Below are 27390 nucleotides of genomic sequence, written 5' to 3'. Positions count from 1 at the left end.
TAAACAGAAGTCATGCCAAAGTAGATGAATAAATGATCAAATACTTCAAGGTCCCTTGACATGTTTTAATTCGAAGTGGCTTAAACGTATTGGCTTTGAATATTGTAGTGTTTAGTTTTGTAGATTAGTCCAAAACCAATTTAATGTATTTTACTTGAGGTAATTCATAAATGGGCTATACACAATGACGAATGGATTACAATATGCTTTATCTTTTATTTCAAATTAATTTTAGGGAGTCCTTGTTCAATATCGAGAAAGGTATACCAAAGCATCAGTACAAAAAGACATTTCAGAGACATCAAAATACAAAGAATAAGACAAAAGACATGGCAACACACAAAACATATAGCATCATAAACTCAATAAATACCGGAAGTAAATAATATTATCCGAAAGGGTAAGCATGTGCAGCGTCGCAAGTTGCACATCTAACATTGCACTTGAGTAAACAAAGATAACAACAAAAATACCACATGATAATCCGATCCAAAATCAAGTCAAGTCCAAAATAAATCTGGCAAAATGGATATAGCACTAATGTAGCAGGTGGTGCCGCATATGATAGAATGATAGAAAAGTGTGTTTTGTTTTGTTTTGTTTTTTTGTAGTAATTTTCGAAGCAATAAATTTAATTTTGAAAAGGAAGATGTTGCATTCAGCTTTAATGAATTGATGTCAAGTCTCAGTAATGTTAAGCGAATGTAAGTTTATTTTACCACCCACTTTTCGGGATGTATCACCATGGTGTTCACTTGTCTGTTTTTCTTTCCGTTCGGTCACACCGTTTTGGTTTCAGTTTGCAGTTACTCTCACAGCCACTCGTTATTTTCACAGAAGTTTTATATAGGTAAGCCATATCATGGGAATTGATTATACAGTAAAATTTCCTTTTTACGTCTTTAAGGTCACGTCTTTAATTATTTACAGTATTTTTTGTGATTAGAGATTTTCCGTATATACTTTTAGACCAGACCTTAGTAATTTCACTAGCTCCACGGAGCAGCAGTCGTTTGTTTCCTTTCTTGCTAATCGCTGCAGACAGGCCTTTCAAAATTCTCGGACATTATTAAAACGTCGTTTGACAATCGGATAACGTCACGTAAAAGCATTCCCCTTTTCACCTACTTTCTACGAGGGCTGGCTGCAATTTCTAGAATAAATTTCTAACGTCAAACGCTGTTTCAGAGCTGGTTAGATGAAAAGAGGAAAGAAAAACTGTAACACGTTGAACAAATCAATTTTTATGGCGAAGATGGATACACCGTAACGACCCACGAGTTGTGACAAAGACCATAAAACGTCTGTAGTGATGACCTCAATATTGTTCCAGAAACCTATTTGTTAGAATTCTAGCGCGATACAAAAAGTCTGCGTAGTTTCGGCAAGCTCTGGCATAACGTATGAGTTGTGATATGAACACTACATACGCGGGTGCTGAAGGGATGTTACCACAGATGAAAGGAAAGTTGACAATTCTGAATAAAAAATCATCACGTTTGTCGTAAAGTTTGGTCAAAAGTTTTCATTTACCATCGATTTCTATGTGTAGGTCAAGATATGTGGCTGACTTCACAGTGTCTGAATAATACTTTATCTCAAACTCTTTGGGGTATATGCGATGTATCAAATCACCAAACTTAGGATTGTTCAAAAATAATACGTCATCTATATAGCGGAAACTGAGATTAAAGGATCTAGCTAAACGATATTTTTTCTTTCGGATCAGATCAGCTATATAGTCAGCCTCATACGATTGAAGGAAAAGGTCAGCAAGTAGAGGAGCACAATTTGTTCCCATTGGAATGCCGATCGTTTGTTGAAAAACGCATCCACCACAGAGGACAAATATGTTGTCGATTAAAAATTCCAGGATTTTGTTAACATCTTCTTCTGTATATTTAGATGATGATGTGGAATTATTTCTTACAAAGTATGATGAATCTCTATAGAGTATAGGGAATAGAAGTATACAGTGTTGAAAATCATAGGTTTTTATGCTCTTATGTTCTGATGATATTCTCGAATTGATTGTCTGCAAAAACCTTTTCGAATTTTCTAGGATCTACATTGAATTAATACCACTATGGGAGTAACATGTGATATGGTAGGACTGCAGACCCTCTTTGGCAGCTGTGAGTATAGAGGTTTGGTTGTACATTTTGTACATCCAGCAATGCAATGGTGTTTGTATGGATTCTTGTGGAGTTTAAGAATCAAGTACATAGACGGTAAATCACAATCATCGTCCAAGTTAGAGAGACCAAAAGAGGATGGCACAGATTTATGGTTTTCCATAATCTATTCTTTGGAGAGTGCGGTAGCAGTTTAGGTCTTATCACTGCCATTATTTTCTACATTTACCTCTGATAATAAAAATTGGATGTAAAACGTTTTGCAGACAAAAACAATGTTGTTTTGGGCTTTGTCTACTGGTACGACAACATATTTGTCATGTATAGTAGACAATGTTTTGCTACATCGGGTCGTTTGAAAACTGATGTAGCTTTGGCACTCATTGACCTACTTAAAACTTTCATTCGTTTCAAAATTAAAGACCTCGAGGCCTTTAACCACTCTGACAGAAAATCAATGTCTTCTTGTTCTCATTTTATCAATTTTCTTGCGTAGACCTCCATGGCACCCTTAAGAACTTTAACGTTATAATTCCAATTTATGGAGCGTGGTTCACGTACTTGGGACCTTTAGAAAAGATATTACGCAGAGATTCGTTTTTGATGATGGATAAATCTCGCGTAACGACGTGACCGAAAAGACCATATTTAAATGGAGAGTTTGTGCAAGAACAGTCAGGTGATTTAGCCTTGAAGTCCTCAATCTCGAGGTTCTGTGATAGCCTTTTATAATTAAAAAATTTGGATGCAAAGGGTGAAGTAAAGGAATATAAAATAATTGGTAAGGATTTGTCTTTGAAATATGGCGGAATTTTGTTGGTAACGTTTTTGTGATGGAGGATGTTAGCCAAATTAAATGCATCTATATTTTTGGTGACAAACGGTAGTGGAAGGAATGATAGTTTTCTTCATCTTGACTTCACACAAACTGGTTTAAGAGTCTGTTGAAACCATTATCCAAAATGATGGCAACAAGTCTGTATAATGATGAGGTAGGTTCGGAAACAGGGGTGTGAAGACTTTTTGTAAACGGAGTGTAGTAGAGTGAGAGGTATATAGTAGAGGAATAGAGTTTGGTTTTAATATGATGAAGTCCAAGAGGTTTTTGTATAAAAGAAATATTTATATTATATTATATTCATATTTTAATGCATTAGTAATACACATGTATATACCGAAGCCAAACATTTGTCCTAAGATTTAGAAAAAATCAGGATGATCTTTTAAAAGACCAAATGTGGACATATGGCCGAGAAAATGGCTAAAGGAATTCTAGAAAAAGAAAAAAAGTAAAACAAAGCAATGAAAAAAAAACAACAAATAAAAACAAAACACAAAAAAACCAAACAAACACATAAAAAAATTAAAATACAACCAAAAGCAAATCAATAAGATAAGCGATGTAAATTATAGAAACGAAAACCAGTATTTGAGATGTTTTGTCTAATTTACAACAATGGTGATTTTTCAGTGTACTTGACGAAAACATGTTAATGGAACTACCATTAAATTTATTTTCATCGATGTCAAGGTCTAACCATCTCGAATATTTGTAAGTGTTGCAAAATAAAATAACAAAATCAGGCTTGAGTATTGATAAAGAGAGTTATAAAAAAGGAATGTTCATGGCTGCAATTTGTTCATTTTTGTTCATATCCATATTTTGCAAAAAAAACCAACACATTTTCGAACAAAAAGGAGGAACTTTTTGATCCGCCACTGTGCTGTTAAGTGTCTTATATTTATGTTAATGATAAAACTGACCAACTACAAAGTTATTTTTTTTCTCGTAGGCTTAAAAAAAGCAAAAGAAAATATTTTTTTTTGTACTTCATGCTTTATTTTTAATTTCAGGGTTATACAATAAAATACGGAAATATCCGAATTAGATTGATTTCAATCCTTCTATTCTTTTGTCATTTTTGTTCGACGGTTAGATTTGAGACAGAAACTCCCATCTTTATGACGTTACACTACTAGACAAAATAATGACTGATATGACCATCCACAGTCATTTTTTTTATTAATACAAACACAAATTGTCTCAGTCAATGCTTTATCTGTCTATCAGAAATACATTGTGTATGCAACGACGGCTCCACCACAGGAGGCTAAATTGCCCAACCTTACCCATCTCCCCCTTTTTCCAGTGGCAATCAAAATTGTTGGATTATCCTTGTGTCCCATTCCTTTTTTCATTGCATCGTCATTTCATGTTCATTTTATCATCATTTTTTGATAATCTAAACAAAATAAACTGTTTAGGTAGAAATTTTGTGCTTATGTCAACACTCGTTTGGTTGAGTTAGTAAAAAATACATATGTCAACGCCTTTGAGTTGAGATGGACAAAATGTGTCCCCCTTAATGCACAAAATCGTTGTAATAGACATTTTGTGTCCAACTCAATACTACATTTGTTTTGATGTTTAAAGACTGTCTACTACAATGCCTATATGTGTTTGGCAAACTGTGTTTTGATGGTCATTTTAAGTGTTGATATGGTCAAAATATTACTAAGTGAAACAAAATAAGCGTTTAAGTAGACATTACTTGTTTTCCTCAGTTATATTTTGACTGTGCATGGTCATTCAATCATTACTGTACCAGCAGTGTTAGTTGTAAAAGTGATCGAATAAAACTCTCGGTATTCCCACTCCTTGATATTCTATGGAATGACCCCAGTGTGTATACCGATAAAGGATAGAGTTTAGATACTGTTAGCTATACACCAGTATTCCGAATGTCACGTCTAAAAATGAAAATAACCAACACTAAGCACATGAGCTTTAAATAAGTCATGAAATGACAGGAAGTATTTCTTTATGTTGTTGTTTGTATGAATAATTTAGAAGTTATCAAAGTTGTGTTTTTCCGACATGATATCAACCTGCATGCATATACATAGATATATTATTCTTTATTTGCTGTTTTACATTAAATATAATATTAACGGAAACTGACATGGCACAAAATCATAAATAAACATCAGAATTGGAGTTAATAATGTTTTTTAATACTTTGTAACATTGCAGATCCTTCACTAGTTGTGGTATACATACCTTAGAAGGTGGGGTTTTCGATCGACTAAACTCGCTAAAAACACTGTGAGTAAAGGTGATATGAATCGGTTTAGACAGTACGAAAATATCCATCGTAGCTACTGTCCATACAGTATGATCATTTCCAATTCTCTGCACTTCGTTGCTTTTGTGAATGTTAAAACTATTGCAGACTCGTGACTTTTAATTATTTTATTTATAAATCATCTTTTTTTTTACATTTTCATATCATATTTTAAATATTATTATTATTATCATCAGAGTAAATTTAAGTCTTACAGATTTGATTATTGTTTATATTACCCTTGTTATTTTAATAATTTTAACTTTTTCAGGATGCTAAACGATAACAAAATAACATCTTTACCTGCCGACATATTTCTGTTTAACGCCAACACGTTAATTACGCTGTAGGTAGATCATAATTTAGTACTTTTCTGTCTAAGAATCAGGCAAAATATGTATAAGGTATAGACAGAAAAAGCAAAACAAAAACAAAAACAGACGTACATATATATGGTATTTTCCAGGTTTTTTTACTCCATAACCTCCAGAACTAACCATCAAGTGTTTGAAAAGTATACCTTTTTAAGATATTGATAGGTAAATTTAGTTGGAGAAGAAATTAAGGAAACCACGATTCTAGCGGAAACCAAAAGTATGTAGACACGGCAAACAGACACACACAACAGAGAACATAAAATAAACTAAAAAAAAAAAAAAAAAAAATACATACAAACTAACAAAGAAAAATGTAAAAAGTAAATTCACTATGGTAAATTGGCCGGAAAATATTCTTGTACTTTTCCCTTTATGAAATTTCAAAACATATCTACGTTATAGATGCTTGCGGATAAAATAAATTTTGGTCGTTTCTAGATATATTGAATATATTTGAGACCAACAAGACAATAATGAGAAAAATGATGTGGCATCCATGCAAAATCGTATTTTTTAAAACACATTCAGAAAAACGCAAGAATTTAAAGCAAACTTAGCAAAACCAAATGATACGACATGATACATGATTTTCCGTTTTTTCTTTCATACCATTCTTTTTTATCTACAGCACATTTGTATGAAGTTTTCATATTACAATTCATATCTTATGCCAGAGCTTGCCAAAACTACGCGGACTCTTTATTCCTTGTAACGATGCATCCATCTGCGCCATGAGAACCGATTTGTTAATATTGTCATAATTTCCATTTCGCTTTCGTCCATTTTGGACTTGAGATTTTAAGAGCGACTCGGTTGGTTTTCTTGAAAATAAAAGTACGCTTACCCTACCGATGCACCTCATCCAAGCTCCGATATTGTAGTGGACTCTGGGTTGCACGTTAATTTATTTTTCTTTGTACGTGCTGTTTTTTTTTTGTAATTTCATTGTCTTGTTGTGTGTGCCTATTTCGTGTTTCTAGTCTTCATCCTTGGAATATGTTCTCTTGGTTCCTCTGATTAATTTTTCAAAAACTTATATACATGTACAAAAAAAATAAATTATACTTCTTGTTTACCGGACAGATAAGGAACAATGTCATACACAGATATCAAAAACACTAAGTATGTATATGTTTTAATGCCCTATTTATCAAAAAGTCTGCAGTGAAGTAGGTTTTATTTAGCTGGATTAAACAAACAAACAAAAGACCACCAAAAAAGCGTAATACATATAACACACACAGACAAACAAACAAAAAACACACTAACATAAACAAACATGTCATATTATGCTTATATACATGTTTCTTGAGAACAACCATTATTTCATTAGCTTTTACTATGGTATATATAACGTCTCATAATGTGACCACTCTATTCGCTATACTGCTCCATCGGATCAAATGATACAGGGAAGATATGTAAACGTATAGGACGGTCTGAAAAATTCCAAACGATGTTAGAACTGTCAAATCTGCATCGCAAATTTGACAGTTCTAACATCGTTGGGAATTTTTCAGACCTTTCTATATATATATATAAGGTTTCAATATACGCGTTTGATATTTCATATAGACGGTATATTTTGAAATTGTATATCATTTAAACGTTTTCGCAAATGGCAATGAGAAAAAGAAATGAAGTGTTTTTGTTATGGAGAATAAGGGTCTGTAGGACATGGAAAAGATAGTAATGGAAGATTGGAATGGGGTAATGGAAAATTGGAATGGGGTAATGGAAGATTGGAATGGGGTAATGGAAAATGGAAAAAGAGAAGTTTTATGTAGACCAAAATCATGGAAGGGGTAGTTATGTTCATATTGCAACAATTCTATTTGAATACAAAATACATTGACCGTTTATTTACAAGTGATGTACGGTCACTGACTAAATATTACTTTATGTTGTGATGTTACTTTGTTTTGAAGTTGCCACGGTGCCACCCGCTTTGAATAAAAACTGTTATTTTGTCTTGCTTAAAACTTCATGTTCAGTGTACTGACTTGACAAAATCTTTGATATACAAAGTATTTATTTGGCTCGAACAAGTGAAAATGCTCGGCACAGCTGCGTATTTCGACGCGGTCAAGTTTAAGTCAGTTTACTATTATTGTCTATATAATAACAAAGCTCTTATGAACTACAAAGTCCGTTTATTTGTTACTTTTATGAATTTAATTTATGACAAGTAGTATATAATTTTTACGTAACCCATTGTTTAGCTAGAGTGTAACTCTTCAAGTTGAAATGAAATGTTTTTATCATTGATATTTTAGAAATTTAGACAAGAACCCCTTTAATTGTGAGTGCGGCATAGAACACGTATTTAACACAATAACAAGACTAATAAACAAATTTACTGTGAATGTCTTTGCAAAATGTGAAACTAGTAATGAAGATATAGCAAAACTTAAAACAGACATTACCAAGGATTGTCCAGGTAAGTTTAAATTTTCCGTCAATAGAAAATGATATTGTAATATATTCTTTAAGCGCAAGAAGTTGGTAACTAAATGATAAAAAGCAGAAGGATATATAAACTTAAATAAGCAAAGATAATATAAAAACTGGTTGCAATAAGATTTAAGCTTACTAAACACAAAAAAAAAAAAAAAAAAAAAAAACACATTTTTTGTGGCTTCAGTTACAACCATATTTTTAAGAACAAGAATTCCCAGATATGCATATTATATCGACGGGAAAAAGTGCAATATAATCGGAAAAAATATAATTTGTGTATACTATGCGTACCACACTTGACAAATATAATATAATGTAGATGAAATCCCCAAATCTGTATCCAAAACCCCACATATATCACATTTCGGGCTGGTGGCCTTTTGGATTAAAAAAGGAGTCCCAGATTGATGCGGCAATTGATACAGATTTTGATATCCAATGTTGAGTAGACACAAAGTGCTAAAAGATATAGACAACACTAAAATTGATGTTTTGTATATAAGTATAAAACATCATTATTAAATGTTTCCTTTCGACTTTATATTTGAAAAGAGAACAGTTTTCATATAATTTAGGAAAACATGTTTCCATGTGTTTCATATGTGTAATTTACTTGTGTCAGTCCTACACATGTTCCCATATGCTTTCAAACACATGGAACATAGATTTCAAGTTTACCTCTGTAATTCCAGGCTAAATTACTGTAACATTATCAAATTATACACATGCGATGTTATTACACTATTTATGATATGAACTAAAATTGATAATTATTTGTATAATAAGTTACTACAACAAGTAAGCTGTTAGAAACTACTTCTACAAACCCTGACACACTTGTACCTGGTATGTCAGATAATTTTCTGACCACCACCCGTGGTGTTTTACCTGACACTGGATCAACTAGAGCAGCCACAGGTTTGTGTTCTACTTTTTCTACTTTAACTATCTGTAACATGTCTGGTTTATGTGAACAGTGTTTAATCCTAGAGTATTCATTACTAAAGAGCTGTACTGATTAATGTGAAACACGAATTCAGATTTACACAAAAGACCACAGAAAGCTGAATTTGTATTAATTCTTCTTCAGTAATTTGATTACTTCATAAATTCAATTCGTTTTTTAACTTCAAACCTCAGAAGTGTTGGCATACCGAAATTTGCAATATCTATAGTTTGGCATTTCGGTATTACGGTCTGCATTTATAAACCACTCAGCCAAGAACTTGATACCAAACAAGGAATAACACTTCATCACAAATCATGCTTATGCATATCTTCTGTGTATTATTTCTTTGGGTAAAGCCATTGAACTTATACATGGTAAAATTACTCAAAATTAAACAAAATTATGATTATGAAATATCCTCCTGATAAGTAGCAGTCATCATAAAAAAAAACCCAAACAATAATCTATTCATGCATGTCATTCAAAATCAACCAAGTTCAGCTTTTTTTTCTTATATTAGGTAGAGATAACCAGTTATATAACATGAATCCCCTCTTCCATGGCCAGCGTCTGAATTCTATATGGACTGTTACTTAAAAAGGAGTTAAGGGTGAAGGCCATTGTTGCATATCTATTGATACTTATACAGTACACTTTTATTCACTTAAACGGGTGTCTAAAACATAGTGGGTGGCACAAAACAAAATTTGTTTTTGAAACAAATGTTCATCCATTTCATATCACAAATGCGTACTTTCTCAAAGTTGAATGTTGAATGCAACAATAAACGAGAAATAAGTTACATTTGAAGCATTGGAATTCGTTAAAAAAGGGAGATAACTCTTTATTTTAACCTAAAAATAAGTGGCTTTGTTTTGGAACACTAAAATCATTTTCTGAGCCTTCAGTTGGCGATTAAAACAACTTTCGTATAATATAAACTTTTCATTGGAACCAAAAGTTCAGTGTTGTGTCATCCTTATCGTACGATATTCCTGGTCTTCCGCAAAATGGCCATTTGCGAGTTGAGACGACCCGTTTAAGACGACAGTTCGATGTCAAGATGACTACTTAATTTTGAATTAGCTCACTGTGTACCCCTGTTATTTTCCTCAAGGTGAGGTAACCAGTGCCACTTTAATACTGACATCGTATTCTATAATCGCTAATGCCGCAACAAAAGATGACTTACCAGCAAAAACTAAAATGACATCATTAGGTATGGTTATATCATGTTAATATTTTATCATGAGTTCATTGAAACCTACAACTTACGGTATGAATTTTGCGAATTGTAGAATTACTTAGGATTATATAGAAATGCCGTCTTCTGGATGCATAGAAAGCATTGGTAGAACCCTTGCCTCATGCAAAGTAATAACAAATTATGAAAAAAACATAACATCAAAAGTAACAAGACAGAAAAACAATTTAAAGATGAGGGTCATAAGAATCCAATCACATGGATGCATCTTAAAAACAGACGACAAAGACGGTACACAAACATAAAGTAGACAGCAAAATGAAAAGAAAAAAACACACAATGACAAACCTTAAGATGACATAAATAGCACACACACACACACATACGTGCAATAGTATGAAAGTGGGGACACACGATTTTTGGTATGTAATTGGGTACTCACATATCTAAGGCCACTGAATAATTAAAATTTTGTAAGTGGCTTTTATAGGTTATATGACAATTGATTGGCACGTCGGAATCAACATAGTTATACTTGAATCTACATGATAAACAGTATGACAATGGGACATTATTTTTCACATTGAGGACATTAGCACACATGATCAAATGGGGACTTTTTCACACTGAGGTCATTGACACACATGGTCAAATGGGGACTTTTTCACACTGAGGACATTAGCACACATGGTCAAAAGGAGACTTTTTCACACTGAGCACATGTGACAACCACGATCAAATTGGCTCCGTTGGACACATACTCATTTCAGTGTATTATGGCTTCACTACCCACTCATCGATTCAGCGCAAGTTTTGGTCATCATTGATACAGCGCAACATTTTATGTTTGTCCGACTATCTTACAAACAAAACAAGAAAAAGACTACATTATCACTACAGATGTTGCTTTTTTTTCCACAAAAGTAAGGGAACTCTTCTCTGTTTTGTTATTCCATGTTTTGTATTCAGTACCGATCTAATGATTTAAGCCCCTTTTCAATTCAGTGTTATTGTTTGTTCTAATGTTGTACTGTTGTACCACTGTCCCAGGTTAGGGGAGGGTTGAGCGCTCACAAACATGTTTAACCCCGCCATATACCTTATGTGCCTGTCCCAAGCCAAGAACCTGTAGTCCAGCGGTTGTCGTTGGTTGCCATTTGTCATAAATGTTTTTCGTTCATTGTTATTGACTTAAATTAGGCGTTGGTTTTCACTTTTGAATTGTTTCACATTTTGTTATCTCGGGGCCTTTTATATCTTACTGTACGGTATGGGTTTCGCTCATTGTTGAAGGCCATGCAGTAACCTGTAGCTGTTTACTGTTTGTTCTTTCTTTAGTGGGAAGTTGTCTCATTGGCGATCATACCACATCTCCTTTTTTACAAAGTTCTATCTGTTATTCGAAATATTTGAAATTGAAAAAAATATTTATTCATAATTAGTATAAATATAAGATTTATTTATAAGAATAAAATAAAGACATGAATGATAAAAAAGTCTATTTTTTCAAACAGATAAATACTCTTCCATTGCAAATATGCTTAAACTTATCTCAATGTTGATGAGTTTAGGGAAAGATTAGTTAATGTAGTTGCAGATGAAAAAAAAACAGAAAAAAAGATATAATAAATACAATTTAAGTTATCAATAGCGATACAACATACAGGTTTCAGTTTTAAGTAATTTGTGGTACAGGGGGTCCAGAATATCTTGTGACAAAAAAAAAAAGAGCGTCATCTGCAATAAATATGGTCGTGTGTATTTTGTATTTAAATACTTTTAAACGAAACTAGGAGAATGCAAATGATGGCGTCCTTTATTGTCAGGTACAATTGTAGTTGCAGATGAAGAAAACAGAAAATTCGTTTAAAAAAGGGGATAACTTCAAACGGCGATCTACCTGCCTGCAAGATGTTTGATTCATAGATAGTGTCTTGCTAGGTGTTTGTCTCATATATAATGGTAATACAGCAGTATTGCGAGAGGTTACATAAAAATTATATAAAGCATACCTATTGGAGGTGTTTGATGGACATTTTGGGATTAAATTGTTAAGAGAAGTAACAAGTTAATAAAATAATTAAATACAAGTTAATGTAGGGTAAAATTAATTTATTATATGATTGTATTTTTTTTTTTGCTCTGATTGGCTGTAATTACCTTGAAAAGTATTGAGTATGTCCAATGTCTACCTAAAAATCGCCTTGCAGATAACGTGGACTGTAATTTATTTGTCAAACCGGTTTGCATAAAAATGGAACAAAAAAATCCAAATCATTCTTAAAATAAAACAGCCAATCAAAAATCACCTCGGCGGTAACGTCACTAACATGGACTGTAATGTCAACCCGGTTTGGATAAAAATAGATCAAAAACACCAAATCATTCTTAACATACAACAACCATTCAAATTTTATGACATTTTAAGAACTGTTAATACAATATGAACTTACCGGTACCTTCATCTAGAACTGGACATTTTAATTTCCCAAGTCAGCATTTAACAAATGTTCAAACATTACAATCAATTTCAATCTTAGAAAATGAATCTGGCCAGACTTGCCTATTAAAATCCATGTTCTTTGATTATTATTTATTATTTCTTTGCCATTTTGAAGGGAAAAACCATATAATAAAACAATCATTGACTCTTAAATAGGTTGCTGCTGGGATTTATCAACCCTCAAAAAGAAATATTAACCTCGACTTCGGCTCGGTTAATATTACTTTTGTTAAGTTGTTAAATCCCCGTAGTAACCCATATAAGAGTCAATAATTGTATAATAGTAATTAGAGTTAGGGTAAACATAAAATTTATAGAGTTAAATAAGTGTTAGAGTAAAAATTAAAGGTTTAAGAAGGGGTTAGTGTGGGTAAAAGTTAAAGGGTTAGGTAAAGAGTTGTGGTTAAAGTTAGGGTTAATGGGCAGGGTCAGGATTAGAGTAGATGTATTGTGTACATGAAAGGGAAATAATTGAAATGGGGAATTTATCAATACGTTTACGGTATGAGTATTAAAGAGTTGGGGTATAGTTTGGGTTAAGGTACAGGCACGTGAAATAAAAAGAATGGAAATGGGAGAATATAGGTACATGATTTTCAAGGATTTTGAGTCATTTAACATTCTTTTTTACAATGAAATCCTGGGTTTGACATTATGCTTAGCTATATTTTTGTATAACTTGTGCACCCAACATCATCATTATCATACTTCCTCCATCCATTCATCCATCCATCCATCATTATATGATCAATCAATCAATCGGAACCTGCACTTATCATCACATGGACTATGGACGAATATTAAATAAACCAAGATACTAAAGTAATTTATTTATTCAAATCATGTGTTTTCATGTGTCTCAGTTTTCCACATGTATTGCACGAATAAGGTTTTCCCCGATGTATGACCATGCCACACTTTTGACAAGTATACGGATTCTCACCAGTATGTATTCTCATGTGGCGATCCCAATGGTTAAATTGTTTGTTTTTTTGTCCACATTGGTCACACATGTAAGACTTTTAATCAGAGTACGTTCTCATGGACTCGTTGTCTGAAATCCTGTTCGCATACTGAACATGTATAAGGTTTGATACCAGTATGTGTTCTCATGTATTTGTAGATCGTCTGTCCGACTAAATGTTTTGCCACATACTTCACATTGACATGGTTTATCGATTTGTATGTGTTCTCATCAGCACGCACAAGTTACACTTTTAATCAGGGTGGACAGGGTAGAGGGAGACATGGAGAACGGAGATAGGGGAGGGAGAGTGGAGAGAGGGGGATAAAGGAGAGAAGGGGAGGGAAAATGCAGAGAGGGGGAGGAAAATGCAGAGAGGGGGAGGAGAATGAATAGAGGGGAAGAGAGTTGAGAGAGGGGGGATAAAGGAGAGAAGGGGAAGAATGGAGAGAGGCTCTGTTCTTGGCCCCTTGATGTTCCTTATATATATTAACGACATTGGAGAAACCTTGTTGTCGCTAACTAGACTTTTAACTGACGATACTTCACTTGGATATTCCAGTAGCGATAAGAGTGAACTCGAAAAAGTAGTTAACTACGACTTAAGCGAATTAAATTCTTGATCTAAGAAATGGCTAATGTCATTTAACCCGGATAAAACTGAAATCATGGTATTTTCAAACCTAATAATCCCTAATGATTTTGAATACACTTAATAGGAGGACATTTTCCCACGATGCAAAGTGGGATGAGCATATTGACAAAATTGAAAATAGTGCACATAAGCAACTTGGTATACTACGAAAGTTTAAATTTATTATGAGTAGACAAAATCTACATAAGATCTATATTGTATATATTCGTCCACTTCTCGAATACGCATGTAAAAATTGGGACAATTGCAATCTTGGAGACACTCAGAGACTTGAGAAGATCCAGCTTGAATTATTGTCACTGGGTTACCAATATTTACTCCGGTAAACTATCTTTATCGTGAAACCGAATCGGAAACTTTAGAAACTAGACGGAAATGGAGAAAGCTACAATTGTTTTTTAATATAAATAAACATGAAGCTCCAGAATATCTATGCGACCTTCTTCCACCCTCCATCCAAAGTACCACGACTTGTCCACTTAGAAATGGATATGACCTAACTGTACCCTTTTTGACTCTCTCACAGGTAATTCTTTTCCCCATCGACAGTCAAAGAATGGAACTAGATGAACTACGACTTTTTGACTTTTTGACTTTTGAACCTGTTCGGAATGTCGCTGAGATTTCTAAGTTTAAACGGGAAAATCGAGATGAAGATGACAGAGTCTCCGTTCCTAAGTTATACGAATTCGGTCCAAGAAAATATAATACTATTCTAACTCAACTTAGATGTGGAGCTTCCTTCCTAAACTTTGATCTCTTTAAAACAACCCTAAATGTTCTTGTGATGCACCGGTTGAAGATGTAAAACACTTTTCCTTTGATTGTGAAAACTATTCAGAAATTATAACTTCTTTACTTGGTATATTATCAGTCTTCAGAGTTCCCCTAAATGTTAAATTATTTACTGATGGTAATCAAAATCTCACATATCAACAAAATTGTGACGTCTTCAAGGAGGTCTATAAATTTATTCAATCATCTAAACGATTCCTTTGAGTTTAAGTATATTATTGGATCATGTTGGGCTGCACGCCTGTCCCATTGATGTTCACGTGTGATCGCCAAACCAACCTATCATTCGATGTTTTCCTCCCCCTTTTTCCTGTTACATGTATTTTCCTACATATTTTATGTATATTGAAGTGTTGACTTGAATTATGTATGCTCTCTGTTTAATTTAACTTGTCGGAAATTTACAAATACAAAAGGAGAAGACTCCATAAGTTAGGATTATTGTGACCTTTAATTGTAATATCTATTCTATTGTATATGTTATCAAAACTTGTGTCTCATCCTTGAGCAAATAAAATAATTCTAATTCTAATGGAGAGAGGGGAGGGAGAGTGGAGATAATGGAGGGAGAAAGGAGAAATGGGGAGGGAGAAAGGAGAAAATGGAAGGGAGAGGGGAGAAAATCACTGCTTCCCACTATACATTGTAACTCCTGTTTTAATTTCAATCATGTGTTGAGCTTTTGACTTTTACCGCCATTTTAACATGGAGTTAATAGTGACTTCAGAGAAATTCCTACCTATTAATTTATTTTATTTACATGTACATCGTTTGTGAAGCTATAATAAAGCTATGACGGAGGTACATGAAACATGAAACAACGAATTGTTTTCCTTGTTCCCCTGAAATTCGTTATAGCCGAGTTTTTTCTGTACATCGTTCATGGAACTAAAGTAAAGCTTTGTGAAGCTAGAATTAAGCTATGACGGAGGTTTATGATACATGTACGTTGTTTTGACGGAGATTTATGATACATGCACATCGCTTGAGAAGCTAAGATAAAGCTTTAACGGAGGGTTATGAAACATTTACATCGTTTGTGGAACTAAAGTAAAGCTTTGACAGAGGTTTATGATACATGTACATCGTTTGATTAAAGTAACGCTTTGATGGATGTATATGTTAAATGTACATCGTTTGTGCAGCTAATATAAAGCTTTGACGGAGCCTTATTATCCATGTTGGGGAACTAAAATAAAACTTTGACACAGGTTTATTATACATGTACATCGTTTGTAAAACTTAGATAAAGCTTTGACGGAGGTTCCAAGTTCCAGCGTTGCTTGAAGTTGAGGGTATCTGATACACACGCAAAAATGAGGACATTTTCACACCGAGGACACGCGATGTTAGAATATTGACGCACTGACAATTGCGACATTTTTACAACGAGCACATGTACAGCAATGATGTTTAGGGAACATGACTGTGTAAAATGAACGTTACTATAAGGTAAACCACAATGAATAACTCAGAACATGTGTTATGTATGCCTAACATTCCTAAAAAAGCATAGGAACCTTTCCTGGAAGCGCATGATACATGTGCATCGTGCATTTAAAATAAATTTGTTCGTTTTAAACGTTTGTGAAACCCAAATAACGCTTTTTTGGTACATGTTACATGTAAATCGTTTGTGAAGCTAAAATAAAACTTTGACGGTTGTTTATGATATATGTATATCGGTTGTGAAGCTAAAATACAGCTTGACGTAGGGAAACTATACATGAAAATCATTTGCAAAGCTAAAATAAAGTTTTGTCGGAAATTTATGATAGTGAAGCTAAAATAAAGCTTGACGTAGGTACATGTATACTATACATGAAAATCATTTGCGAAGCTACAATAAAGTTTTGTCGGAGATTTATGATAGTGAAGCTAAAATAAAGCTTGACGTAGGTATACTATGTACATGAAAATCATTTCCGAAGCTTAGATAAAGTTTTGATGGAGGTTTATTATACATTTACATGTACAACGGTTGTAAGGCTAAAATAAAGATTTGACGGAGGTTTATGATACATGTACATCGTTTGGGGAACTAAAATAAAGCTTTGACAGAGGTTTTTGATACATGTACATCGGTTGCGAAGCTAAAATGAAGCTTTGACGGAGGTTTATAATACAAGTACATCGGTCGTGAAGCTAAAATAAAGCTTGACATAGGTATACTATGCATGAACATCATTTGCGAAGCTAAAATAAAGCTTTGACGGAGGTTTTTTATGCATGTACATCGGTTGTGAAGCTAAAATAAAGATTTGACATGAACATCGTTTGGGCTTGAACGAATAGCTTTGATGGATGTATGAATCTGTGCAATCCTATCCATTGCCTATATTATATGATACATGTAAATCGGTTGTGAAGCTAAAATAAAGATTTGACGGAGGTTTATGATACATGTAAATCGGTTGTGAAGCTAAAATAAAGCTTTGACGGAAGTTAATATACATGAACATCGTTTGGGCTTGGACGAATAGCTAAAATAAAGCTTTGATGGATGTATATATCTGTGCAATCATATCCATTGCCTATATTATATGATACATGTACATCGTTTTGTAAAACTTAGATAAAGCTTTGACGGAGGTTCCAAGTTCCAGTGTTGCTTGAAGTTGAGGGTATCTGATACACACGCAAAAATGAGGACATTTTCACACCGAGGACACGCGATGTTAGAATATTGACAGACTGACAATTGCGACAATTTTACAACGAGCACATGTACGGCAATGATGTTAAGGGAACATGACTGTGTAAATGAACGTTACTATGAGGTAAACCACAATGAAGAACTCCGAACAAGTGTTATGTATGCCTAACATTCCTTAAAAAATATAAGAACCATTTCCGGATGCGCAAGATACACGTGCATCGTAAAGCTAAAATAAATTCGTTCGTTTAAATCGTTTGTGAAACCCGAATAACGCTTTTTTGGTACATGTTACATGTACATCGGTTGTGAAGCTAACATAAAGCTTGACGTAGGTATACTATACATGAAAATCATTTGCGAAGCTAAAAAAAGCTTTGACAGAGGTTTATGCTACATGTACATCGGTTGTGAAGCTGAAGCTAAAATAAAGCTTTGACGGAGGTTTTTTATGCATGTACATCGGTTGTGAAGCTAAAATAAAGATTTGACATGAACATCGTTTGGGCTTGAACGAATAGCTTTGATGGATGTATGAATCTGTGCAATCCTATCCATTGCCTATATTATATGATACATGTACATCATTTGTAAAACTTAAATAAAGCTTTGACGGAGGTTCCAAGTTCCAGTGTTGCTTGAAGTTGAGGGTATCTGATACACACGCAAAAATGAGGACATTTTCACACCGAGGACACACGATGTTAGAATATTGACAGACTGACAATTGACAACGAGCACGTGTACGGCAATGATGTTTAGGGAACATGACTGTGTAAATGAACGTTACTATACATGAAAATCATTTGAAAAGCTAAAATAAAGCTTTGACGGAGGCGCATGATACATGTGCATCGTGAACCTAAAATAAATTCGTTCATTTAAATCGTTTGTGAAACCCAAATAACGCTTTTTTCGTACATGTTACATATACATCGTTTGTGAAGCTGCAATAAAGCGTTGACAGAGGTTAATGATACATGTACGTCGTTTGTAAAGCTACAATAAAGTTTTGACATAGGTTTAAGATACATGCACAGATGTCCGACAGACTAGGAAATAAATCCCGCCATATCGGGACCACCACTTGAAGCTGTATACAAAATTTCAGAATCCGACGATTAATAGTCTCTAAGAAAACTATTACGAAAACTGACCATTGACCCAATGGGAGAAAAAATAAAGAAATGGAGCAATCGCACACGAAAGCGAATCCCCTCGCCCATTAACATTATTTTCAATATAAACTTTAATCTAAGTCATTCATACAGAAAATGTAGGTCAAGGTGACCTATTTTTGGTATTGATGTTGGTTACTACCATAGATATATCCACTGACCTAATATGAACCCTATACAACTTGTACATGTAGTTGCTGAGATATGGACATTAACCAAAACTTTAACCTTACAGTACCATACTACTATGGTATGGTACCTACTAACAACAAACCAAACACTATATCAGCTGGTTTTGCCAAAGCATCGCCCATTTTGGAGCAAGAAGTGATTTTGATGTTTATCAAGAATTCGGCTCATGTGTATGCTAGGGGCCATCTTGGTCTTGTTTGAGGGTGTGAAGATTTCGTTCATTGTTGAAGGCCCTCAGACAACATCAAGATGCAGAACAGGAATAAAGGCCCTGTTCCTTGATAATTGGAGTTTAACTTGTATTTTATGTGCCTTGCTGTCACATGTACATTCACTCCATATCCTCTCCTTTTTTCTATTGGTAGTGGCTACAGTTACCTGGATTTACCTGGAAAAGTAACAATAAAAAAATTCTTATTGTTACCTGAGAGACTATTTCGAGAACGGTTACCGGACACGGACCTGAAACAGGTAACAATAACATATTATTTAGTTATTCTAACCTAGTACCGTTATTGTTACCTGAAATTGAAATCGAACAGAAAGGACTAGACCTATTTCAGTTAAAATTAATATGACAGCTTTAGTAAAAATGCTGTATTTTTTACATAAAAATATATTATAGCATAGAACCAATATTACACTAACCATGTTCAGCTGAAGTTTCTGTAATGACTTGTAAGGTAAAGTAAAGAATGATGTTGAAACATAGTCAAAGGAATACCAAGATGCTAATTTTGTGGAACTTTATAAAAGAAGTTCAACAAAAATAGAAAAGGCAAAAACAAAAAAAGGAAATAAGTATCAGGAGTTAAATTTAGTATTTGGATCTGGATGTGGTTACGGTTTTTCTCGTGAACATTTATCTATTAAATAAATTATGTATAGATTCTATGTATGATTTCTAAATATTTTCATGCACAAAGTATGTTGAATTTTCATCCTGACTTCCGTCTTATTCAACCTGTATACCAAAGCAGGTGCCCAGGTACAATTTATGTTTCGGATGAGCTCCTTATTCCAAATTATACCTATTAAAAATACAACTACTCATGCATAAGGGGCGAAACCGTTACAATACATGTATGTAGAACTTGCCACACAACCCATTTCCTTAGAATTTACATGTAGCCGAGTGTCAATGTTAAAAAATATCAGGTAACAATAACCAAATAATATGTTATTGTTACCCGTTTCAGGTCCGTGTCCGGTAACCGTTCCCGAATTAGTCTCTCAGGTAACAATAAGAAATTTCTTATTGTTACTTTTCAAGGTAACTCTATCCTGTGCCTTTGCTTTATCCCCTCCCCAACTTTGTTGGGCTTGGGGATAATTCAAATGGGAAGTAGATGTCCGACAGACCCAAAATCGAATCCAACCATATGGTACCACTATCGGAGGCTGCATACAAAATTTCAGAACGCTACAATTAATAGTGATTAGTCTCTGAGAAAACTGTTACGAAAGTTTGATCACTGACGGACACAAGGACATCCAGACCAGTAAAAACATTATACCCTTCACAACTTTGTTGCGTGGGGTTTAAATATATATACTCACCAAGTTCCAGTGTTGCTTGAAGTTGGGGATATCTGATACACACGCAAAAATGAAGACATTTTCACACTAAGGACAAACAATGTTTTGGGCCCACGACAGTGCAAATGAACATTACCAAGAAGTACAGAACTCAGAACAAGTGATATGTATGCCTAACAATCCTAAATAAAAAAAAAACCATAGGTACCTGTCCATGACACATGTACATTGTGAAGCTAAAATAAATTAAGCTTTGTCAGATGTGTATGATACATGTGTTTGTGAAGCTAAAATAGAGCTTTGACAGAGGTATATGACACATTACGTTGTTTGTGAAACCAAAATAAAGCTGACAGAGGTTTATGATGCATGTACATGTATATTGTCAATGAAATTACATTGAAGCTTTGCAGGAGGTTTGAAGTACATGTAGATTGGTGGTTTCTTTAATCTCTAACTCTGAAGGATAAATTAACGGAATTCCTCTAAATTCGGTGATTGATGAACAGACATAATCCAATTAAATGTGTGTCAAAAAACTGTTGCATACAAATAAGTCAGGTAAGTCATATATGAACTAAAAAATTTAATAATAAAATTCTTTAAACATGAACAAGCTTACATACATGTATTATAATTTCTTCATTAGTAACAAATATAAACTCTAATTTCATATTTTAAAAGCAACAAATATAAACTCTAATTTCATAATTAGCAACAAATATAAACTCTAATTTCATAATTAGCAGCAAATATAAACAATATAAACTCCGAATTCATATACAGAGACTAAGATAAACCTTATTTCAGATAGAAATCATTATATTAAATTCTAAAATACACATGTAACTCCTTTTGGGACTGTTGAGATATGTATATTTATCATAAGCCATGTATGTTTGGTGTGCAATAGTAAACCTTAATGGTCTATCTTGGCGTTTGTACTAAAATTATTATTACATGAAAAAGTCCTTGCTTAGTTATCTCCTCAGTCCTGTATACAATAACCAAAATTATTCATCAGGAAATTGGAATCAAATTTGAATGTTATCAGAGTGTTTAAAAACTTCAGAAATTTTATTGGAATTCAGCAAAAAAATAATACAAGAATTGCAACAATAAAAACAATAACTGATGTTTTTTCAGTATGTACATTCCTAGATATAGATGATGCATTCAATCCTAAAAAAACATCTCAGATTTAGTCATCAGCAAGCAGATCATGATATGATCACAGCATCATTGTCGTGCAATTGATAAGGAGTATGGTCAGGTTTAATTAAGATTTTATAAATAAAGCCGCCATTAAATGGATTGTTACCATTCACGAAAAAAATATATCATTAAAAAATAATTTTGTGATATTGTGTGGTATTTTGATAGAATAATGTCAATAATGAAGATCTATTAAACCAAATAGTTTTTTTAAACATAGAAAAATAAACATATAATTTTCATTATTATTGTATTTAAATTCAATATTTGCGAAAATTATTTTGATAATTTTAAATCAATCCATCAAAACGATTAAATCAAATTTATTTCTATTTTCAAATATTAAAGCTTCTTTGCGCACCAAATTAAATATAAAATTATCTGATCAATACAAAATATATTTTGTGTGTATCGTCCTTAAAATTATGCAAGAAATATAGTTTTATAACGACTTTAATTCTAAACATCGTATGATAAAATTGTAAAAATAAATTTAAAAATACTCAAATGGTCCATCTAAGTATGTCCACTCCTTATCGGGTACACAACAGTGAGGATGTCTCTAACAGAACACTATAAAATAAATATGCTTCCAGTACTTAGAAAAATATTCACCACACAAATATGATTGACAATGTAATATGTTTGCCACAATAATACATCTGATTTTTATTCATTTTTAGCAACTTTTTGGCATTTTTAAAATGGTAAGAAATAATGTGTTGTTACATTTTCATTTTAATAGAGAATCCGCTGAAAAAAATCCCAACAAAATAAAGGAAAAGTCATGTTGCTTTATGTCCCTTTATTCTCTTTCTTCTAAAAAATATAGATAGAAAAATGCATAACAGTTCTAACTAGTGGGTGTGTCTGTAAGCCACGAATGGCCCTCTCGTCATACATGTTGTAGGTACATATAAAAGCCAAAACATGGACTTTACTGAAGTATCTCAATCTTAAAATGTATGTCACAGTGACCTTATTCCTAGTGGGCTGTGCCATACCATCTACTGGAGAAATATCATGACCCTAGTACATATAGTACCAAAGATATGGACCTAAACCAAGAACTTAACCAAAGTTTTATGGACGTACAGACGGAGAAGGGTATAACAATGTATGTTTGTTATACATGTACATGTATTAGTCACTTCATTTGTATAGAGTAAAGTAATGCAACTATTTTTGTTACTTTTTGTAACTTTCTGTCCATGGAAACAATTTTGTTTCTCACAAAGTCTTTAACCATCCTCCATGTTCTTTTTCGCAATACATCATTTGTTTCCAGAAGTTGTTCACATTCACGTTTTCCTGGCAATCTTTTCACAGCAAGATGTTTCCTGAAGGCAGTCTCCACACACCTTTTTTCTTCCTTGGTCCATGTATGTCTTTGTCCATTTTTTTCCCTGTAAGAAATGATATTGTGTTTTATCTGAACTAGAGGGTCCATACAGATGACTTCATTTTATCAATCAACAACCATAAAAATTACAATGTAACAATTCTCAAAGAGACAATTTAATATCTATGGATACCAAGTCTTTAAAATGCATAGATTTTTTGGGAAATATACATGTAAGTGATTTTATTATTTAACTAGTTGCTGTTACACCATTATGGAAGTCCAAATAAGCTGAGCTATTTAAAAAGGTGATTATAAAAATAATTCCCATTTTAACTATCTTTAGCCTGGCAACCATTTTGGTTGGATTGATTGATTGATTGATTGTTGGTGTTTTACGTCCGAGCAACACTATATACCGTAGGTTATATCAAGGCGATGAACATGAAAGGGTGATAAAATGAACATAAAATAATGATGAATGAAATGAGATGGGTTTGAATGGGACACATGGAAATGCAATTTTGATTGCCACTGGAAAAAGGGGGAGATGGGTAGGTGCGAAAAATTTAGCCTTTGAGGCATACCGTGGGGCGGTCCAAAAAGGTACATGCCTGAATTGTGCCACTCCTCAGACACGTTGGCCCACTATGATCCACGGTCAGGCTTTCTGTATTATGACCTGACAACTCCCGCACACAAGGCCTACCCTATTTAGCCACCTAGAGTACACACCTTGATTGCTCTATGGGCTGAGCACTGCTGCTGACCTATTCTACACCCGCCTCTGCATAGGGTCATTTTGGTTGGAGATGGTGTCTATGCGACACACTTTCGAAAGGGGTCCACCCAAAAACAATTCCGCAAGTATGATCCCAATTGACAACACAACTATCTGATATGCCTTACCAACTGGTACAACATGTTTAAAGTCTTCCACTTCATCTTCATCATCATCCTTATCATAGACTTTTCGTCTAATAGCTGGAGATGGTCTCCAATCTTCATCATCATCATCCACTTGCTTACAATAACTTGACTGTAAACCTATCAATACATATAAATTCTTGTTTCTTCAAATTGCTATTTGAAAATTGTGTAATTTCTCCTGCTGATGAAGTAAAATTTTCATATTTAAAGACAACTTTAGTAAACTTTTGAATGAATTGATGTTTGGTTGTTTAATGTTTTCATGCTGTCTGCTTCTCTGTTTTGTTTTTCTACACCTTACTAGTAAATGATTTCATCTATCCTCTGACCATTGGGAATGAAAAGTCCAATTGGTACCTCTTAGCCTCTATTATACTCAACTATGTTTGGTCCAAAATTTAAGTTTTACAAAGCAATTGAAAACATGGTAAAATGTATCATACGGCATTTAAAATATTCGGATCAATAATACTTTTGACCAATTTTGCACAATTGTGCAAATCTGGTCCTCAAAAGTGAGTGAGTGATTGATGTTTTATGTCCTACCATCACTATATTTATATGACCGCAGCAGGTCTGAACGCTGTACGTTGGGGGACCAATATTGATATTCTACTGTGTTTTGTCACATTCGGCCTATGGTGGACTAAGTCAACACTTTTGCCACATGTGTCCCATGGTGGACTTACTATATTCTTACACTTTTATCTCTTTAATGGATTCCTTGGTAGCAGCTTTGAAATTGGTATTTACAGCCCCTTTGAACCCAATTGACTTCATTGGACACCTGCCAAAATATGACTGGTAAAAAATCTGGGACAGGAAGCTATTTATTGGGTCATTTTACTAAAATGTAGGGCAGAATGCTACCTAAAAGCTACCTACAGAGGTATTGAAAGCAACAGGCCATTTTTGAAAAAAAAGCCGTAATTATTAATTTTTTGTCAGAAAATTCTGTGCAATGTTCCCCCCAAACACCGCAAGACGATCGCACGGCAGGCACACGACGACTGCTGATGAAGTGTAAATGAGCCCTTAGTCAGGAAGTAGCTGCCAGAGAGATTTCAACCAACATATCAAACAAGCATTAAATCTGAAGTGGCTGTGGTAAGTAGTTGCTGAGAAATCCTTTGTGTTTCGGTCACATGCAGGTGGAAGGACAGGCTGAGGTAAGCAGTATACACCAACAAAACTTTTGAACAAGTCAAACATACCATATTGTTTTGAATGAGATTCCATTACATGTAAAGCAGTTGAACCATAATCATCATCATCATCATCAACCAAACAAGACTCCATCGAATCAGATGAGCCATCATCATCATGATTCTTTAAATCAAATGGGTCATCATCCTCTTCTTCATCTGGAAAACACCAATTAAAATTCCATATTATATGTCTAGAAAATTCATCACTTAAAATGTAAAAGTAGACATAGAGCCATCAATGGATAGCATATGCAGCCTGCTACACCTGTAAATTACCCCCAAAAAATCATCAGACATGTCGAGGTGGTGCATCATGCAGACTGAGGACATTAGGTTGTGTATCATCTGAACTGAGGACATTTGGCAGTGTATCATCTGAACTGAGGACATTAGGCGGTGTATCATCTGAACTGAGGACATTAGGTTGTGTATCATCTGAACTGAGGACATTAGGTGGTGTATCATCTGAACTGAGGATATTAGGTTGTGTATCATCCAGACTGACGATATTAGGTTGTGTATCATACGGACCGAGGACATTAGGTGGTGTATCATCTGGACTAAGGACATTAGGCGGTGTATCATCTGAACTGAGGACATTAGGTTGTGTATCATCCAGACTGAGGACATTAGGTGGTGTATCATCCGGACTGAGGACATTAGGTGGTGTATCATCTGGACTGAGGACATTGGGTGTTTAAATTTCATTTGAATTGGTCAAAGCATACTGCATTATCTTATGACATAGAAATTTCTGGTGGACTGTCAGATTGACGTCCAATTTTTCAGCAACAATTCAAAATCAAAAGACTTCTTTCTATATAAAGTGATAATTACTGTCGGGTACATTTAAATCATCAAGGCATTCATCAGTTATCGTACAACACAGAAAAATATGATTGACAAACATAGTGATTACTGCTGGGCATGCCATCATTCGTGACTGCTCTTTTCCCGTCGAAACAGAATGAAAAGAAATTGCTCCAAAATTATTTCCTTTGATAATCAGAAAATATGCTCAGTGTAATAATACTGATCTACCTTAAGGCAAATAACTTTGGCAATTCCAGTCATACCTGTAGTGTTTTGTTGTGGTTTCTTCTTCTTGTTTGAGTAGACATGTCTTTTCTTTGGAATGGAATCTTTGGAGCGAATTTCAAAACCTGTAACAGTTAGAAGAGCTTCACAGTATATATTTTATTTCTGAAGACAATCTTTTCTTTACCATCAAAAGTGATAATTTCTTGGTATTTCCTGATGGTCAAACATTTATATATTAGCTCTTTAATTCTGACAGCCAAGATTCTATAGAATAAAAAAAATGATCAACTGCTAACAATGAAATTTTCACTCATCATTTGTCCTATTTCAGTTTAGGCCATTATAAAATAATTCCTAGATTCTTATTGGGACAGAAGGAGATGAGAATCTAGGATATTTCTTATATTGGCCTTATCTGTCAATAATGGGATACTGTCCTTTGCATGTTCATTGTATTAAAATTGGTATCAAGTCAAAATATTCAATAATATTGAGTGGTATTTAATTCCTAATTCTCTTGCATTAGGGTTTGAACAATTAAACATGAATCTCATTACCAAAGCATGACCTATTTTTCATGTCCGAAATAAATGCATCTCTGTGAATTAACATCTGATTACTGTTGAATTGGTTACCAATTTGCAGCTGAATTTGGTACGACTAACTACTATGATCCCCCCTCCCCCCAAATAAGAATCATGTTTTTATTAGCAACTACATAATAATTTCAAGAGAGGACTACCAAATATTGCATGATAATGCATCCAGCTCATGCATTCACTTTTAAGAACTACTGGGATACCCATTGATTCCAAATGCATGTCCGCATACGCGAACATCCACGATCCATGTCCCTGATTAAAGTTTAGGTCCAACCTCATATTTCAGCAACTATAAGTGGTAGGATCTTGTAACCTTGTAT

At 33.9% G+C, this 27390-nt stretch overlaps 1 protein-coding gene and 2 long non-coding RNA genes across 3 annotated transcripts in view; 1 reads left to right on the top strand and 2 right to left on the bottom strand.

Moving 5' to 3' along the window:
• Nucleotides 1-27390, bottom strand: part of LOC148606701 (uncharacterized) — a 59189-nt gene that overhangs the window by 17463 nt on the left and 14336 nt on the right. The gene's annotated exons all lie outside the window — the stretch shown is intronic.
• Nucleotides 3628-5571, top strand: LOC148606705 (uncharacterized). The gene is made up of 3 exons (XR_015915550.1): nucleotides 3628-3687; nucleotides 5170-5241; nucleotides 5532-5571. It is a non-coding gene; the product is annotated as an uncharacterized LOC148606705 (long non-coding RNA).
• On the bottom strand, nucleotides 21304-27289 carry LOC148606704 (uncharacterized). Its single transcript, XM_088546014.1, has 5 exons — nucleotides 27271-27289; nucleotides 26504-26590; nucleotides 25434-25583; nucleotides 24199-24336; nucleotides 21304-23353 (listed from the first exon to the last, which is right to left on the bottom strand). Exons 1-5 carry the CDS (start codon nucleotides 27287-27289, stop codon nucleotides 23271-23273), a joined length of 477 nt encoding a protein of 158 aa, XP_088402140.1. The 3' UTR covers nucleotides 21304-23270.

This window comes from Perna viridis, chromosome 9, assembly GCF_037379345.1.
Source record: "Perna viridis isolate PV_CMFRI_1.1 ecotype Kerala chromosome 9, ASM3737934v1, whole genome shotgun sequence".
Lineage (NCBI taxonomy): Eukaryota > Metazoa > Mollusca > Bivalvia > Mytilida > Mytilidae > Perna > Perna viridis.
This window is presented reverse-complemented; position numbering and strand designations above follow the sequence as displayed.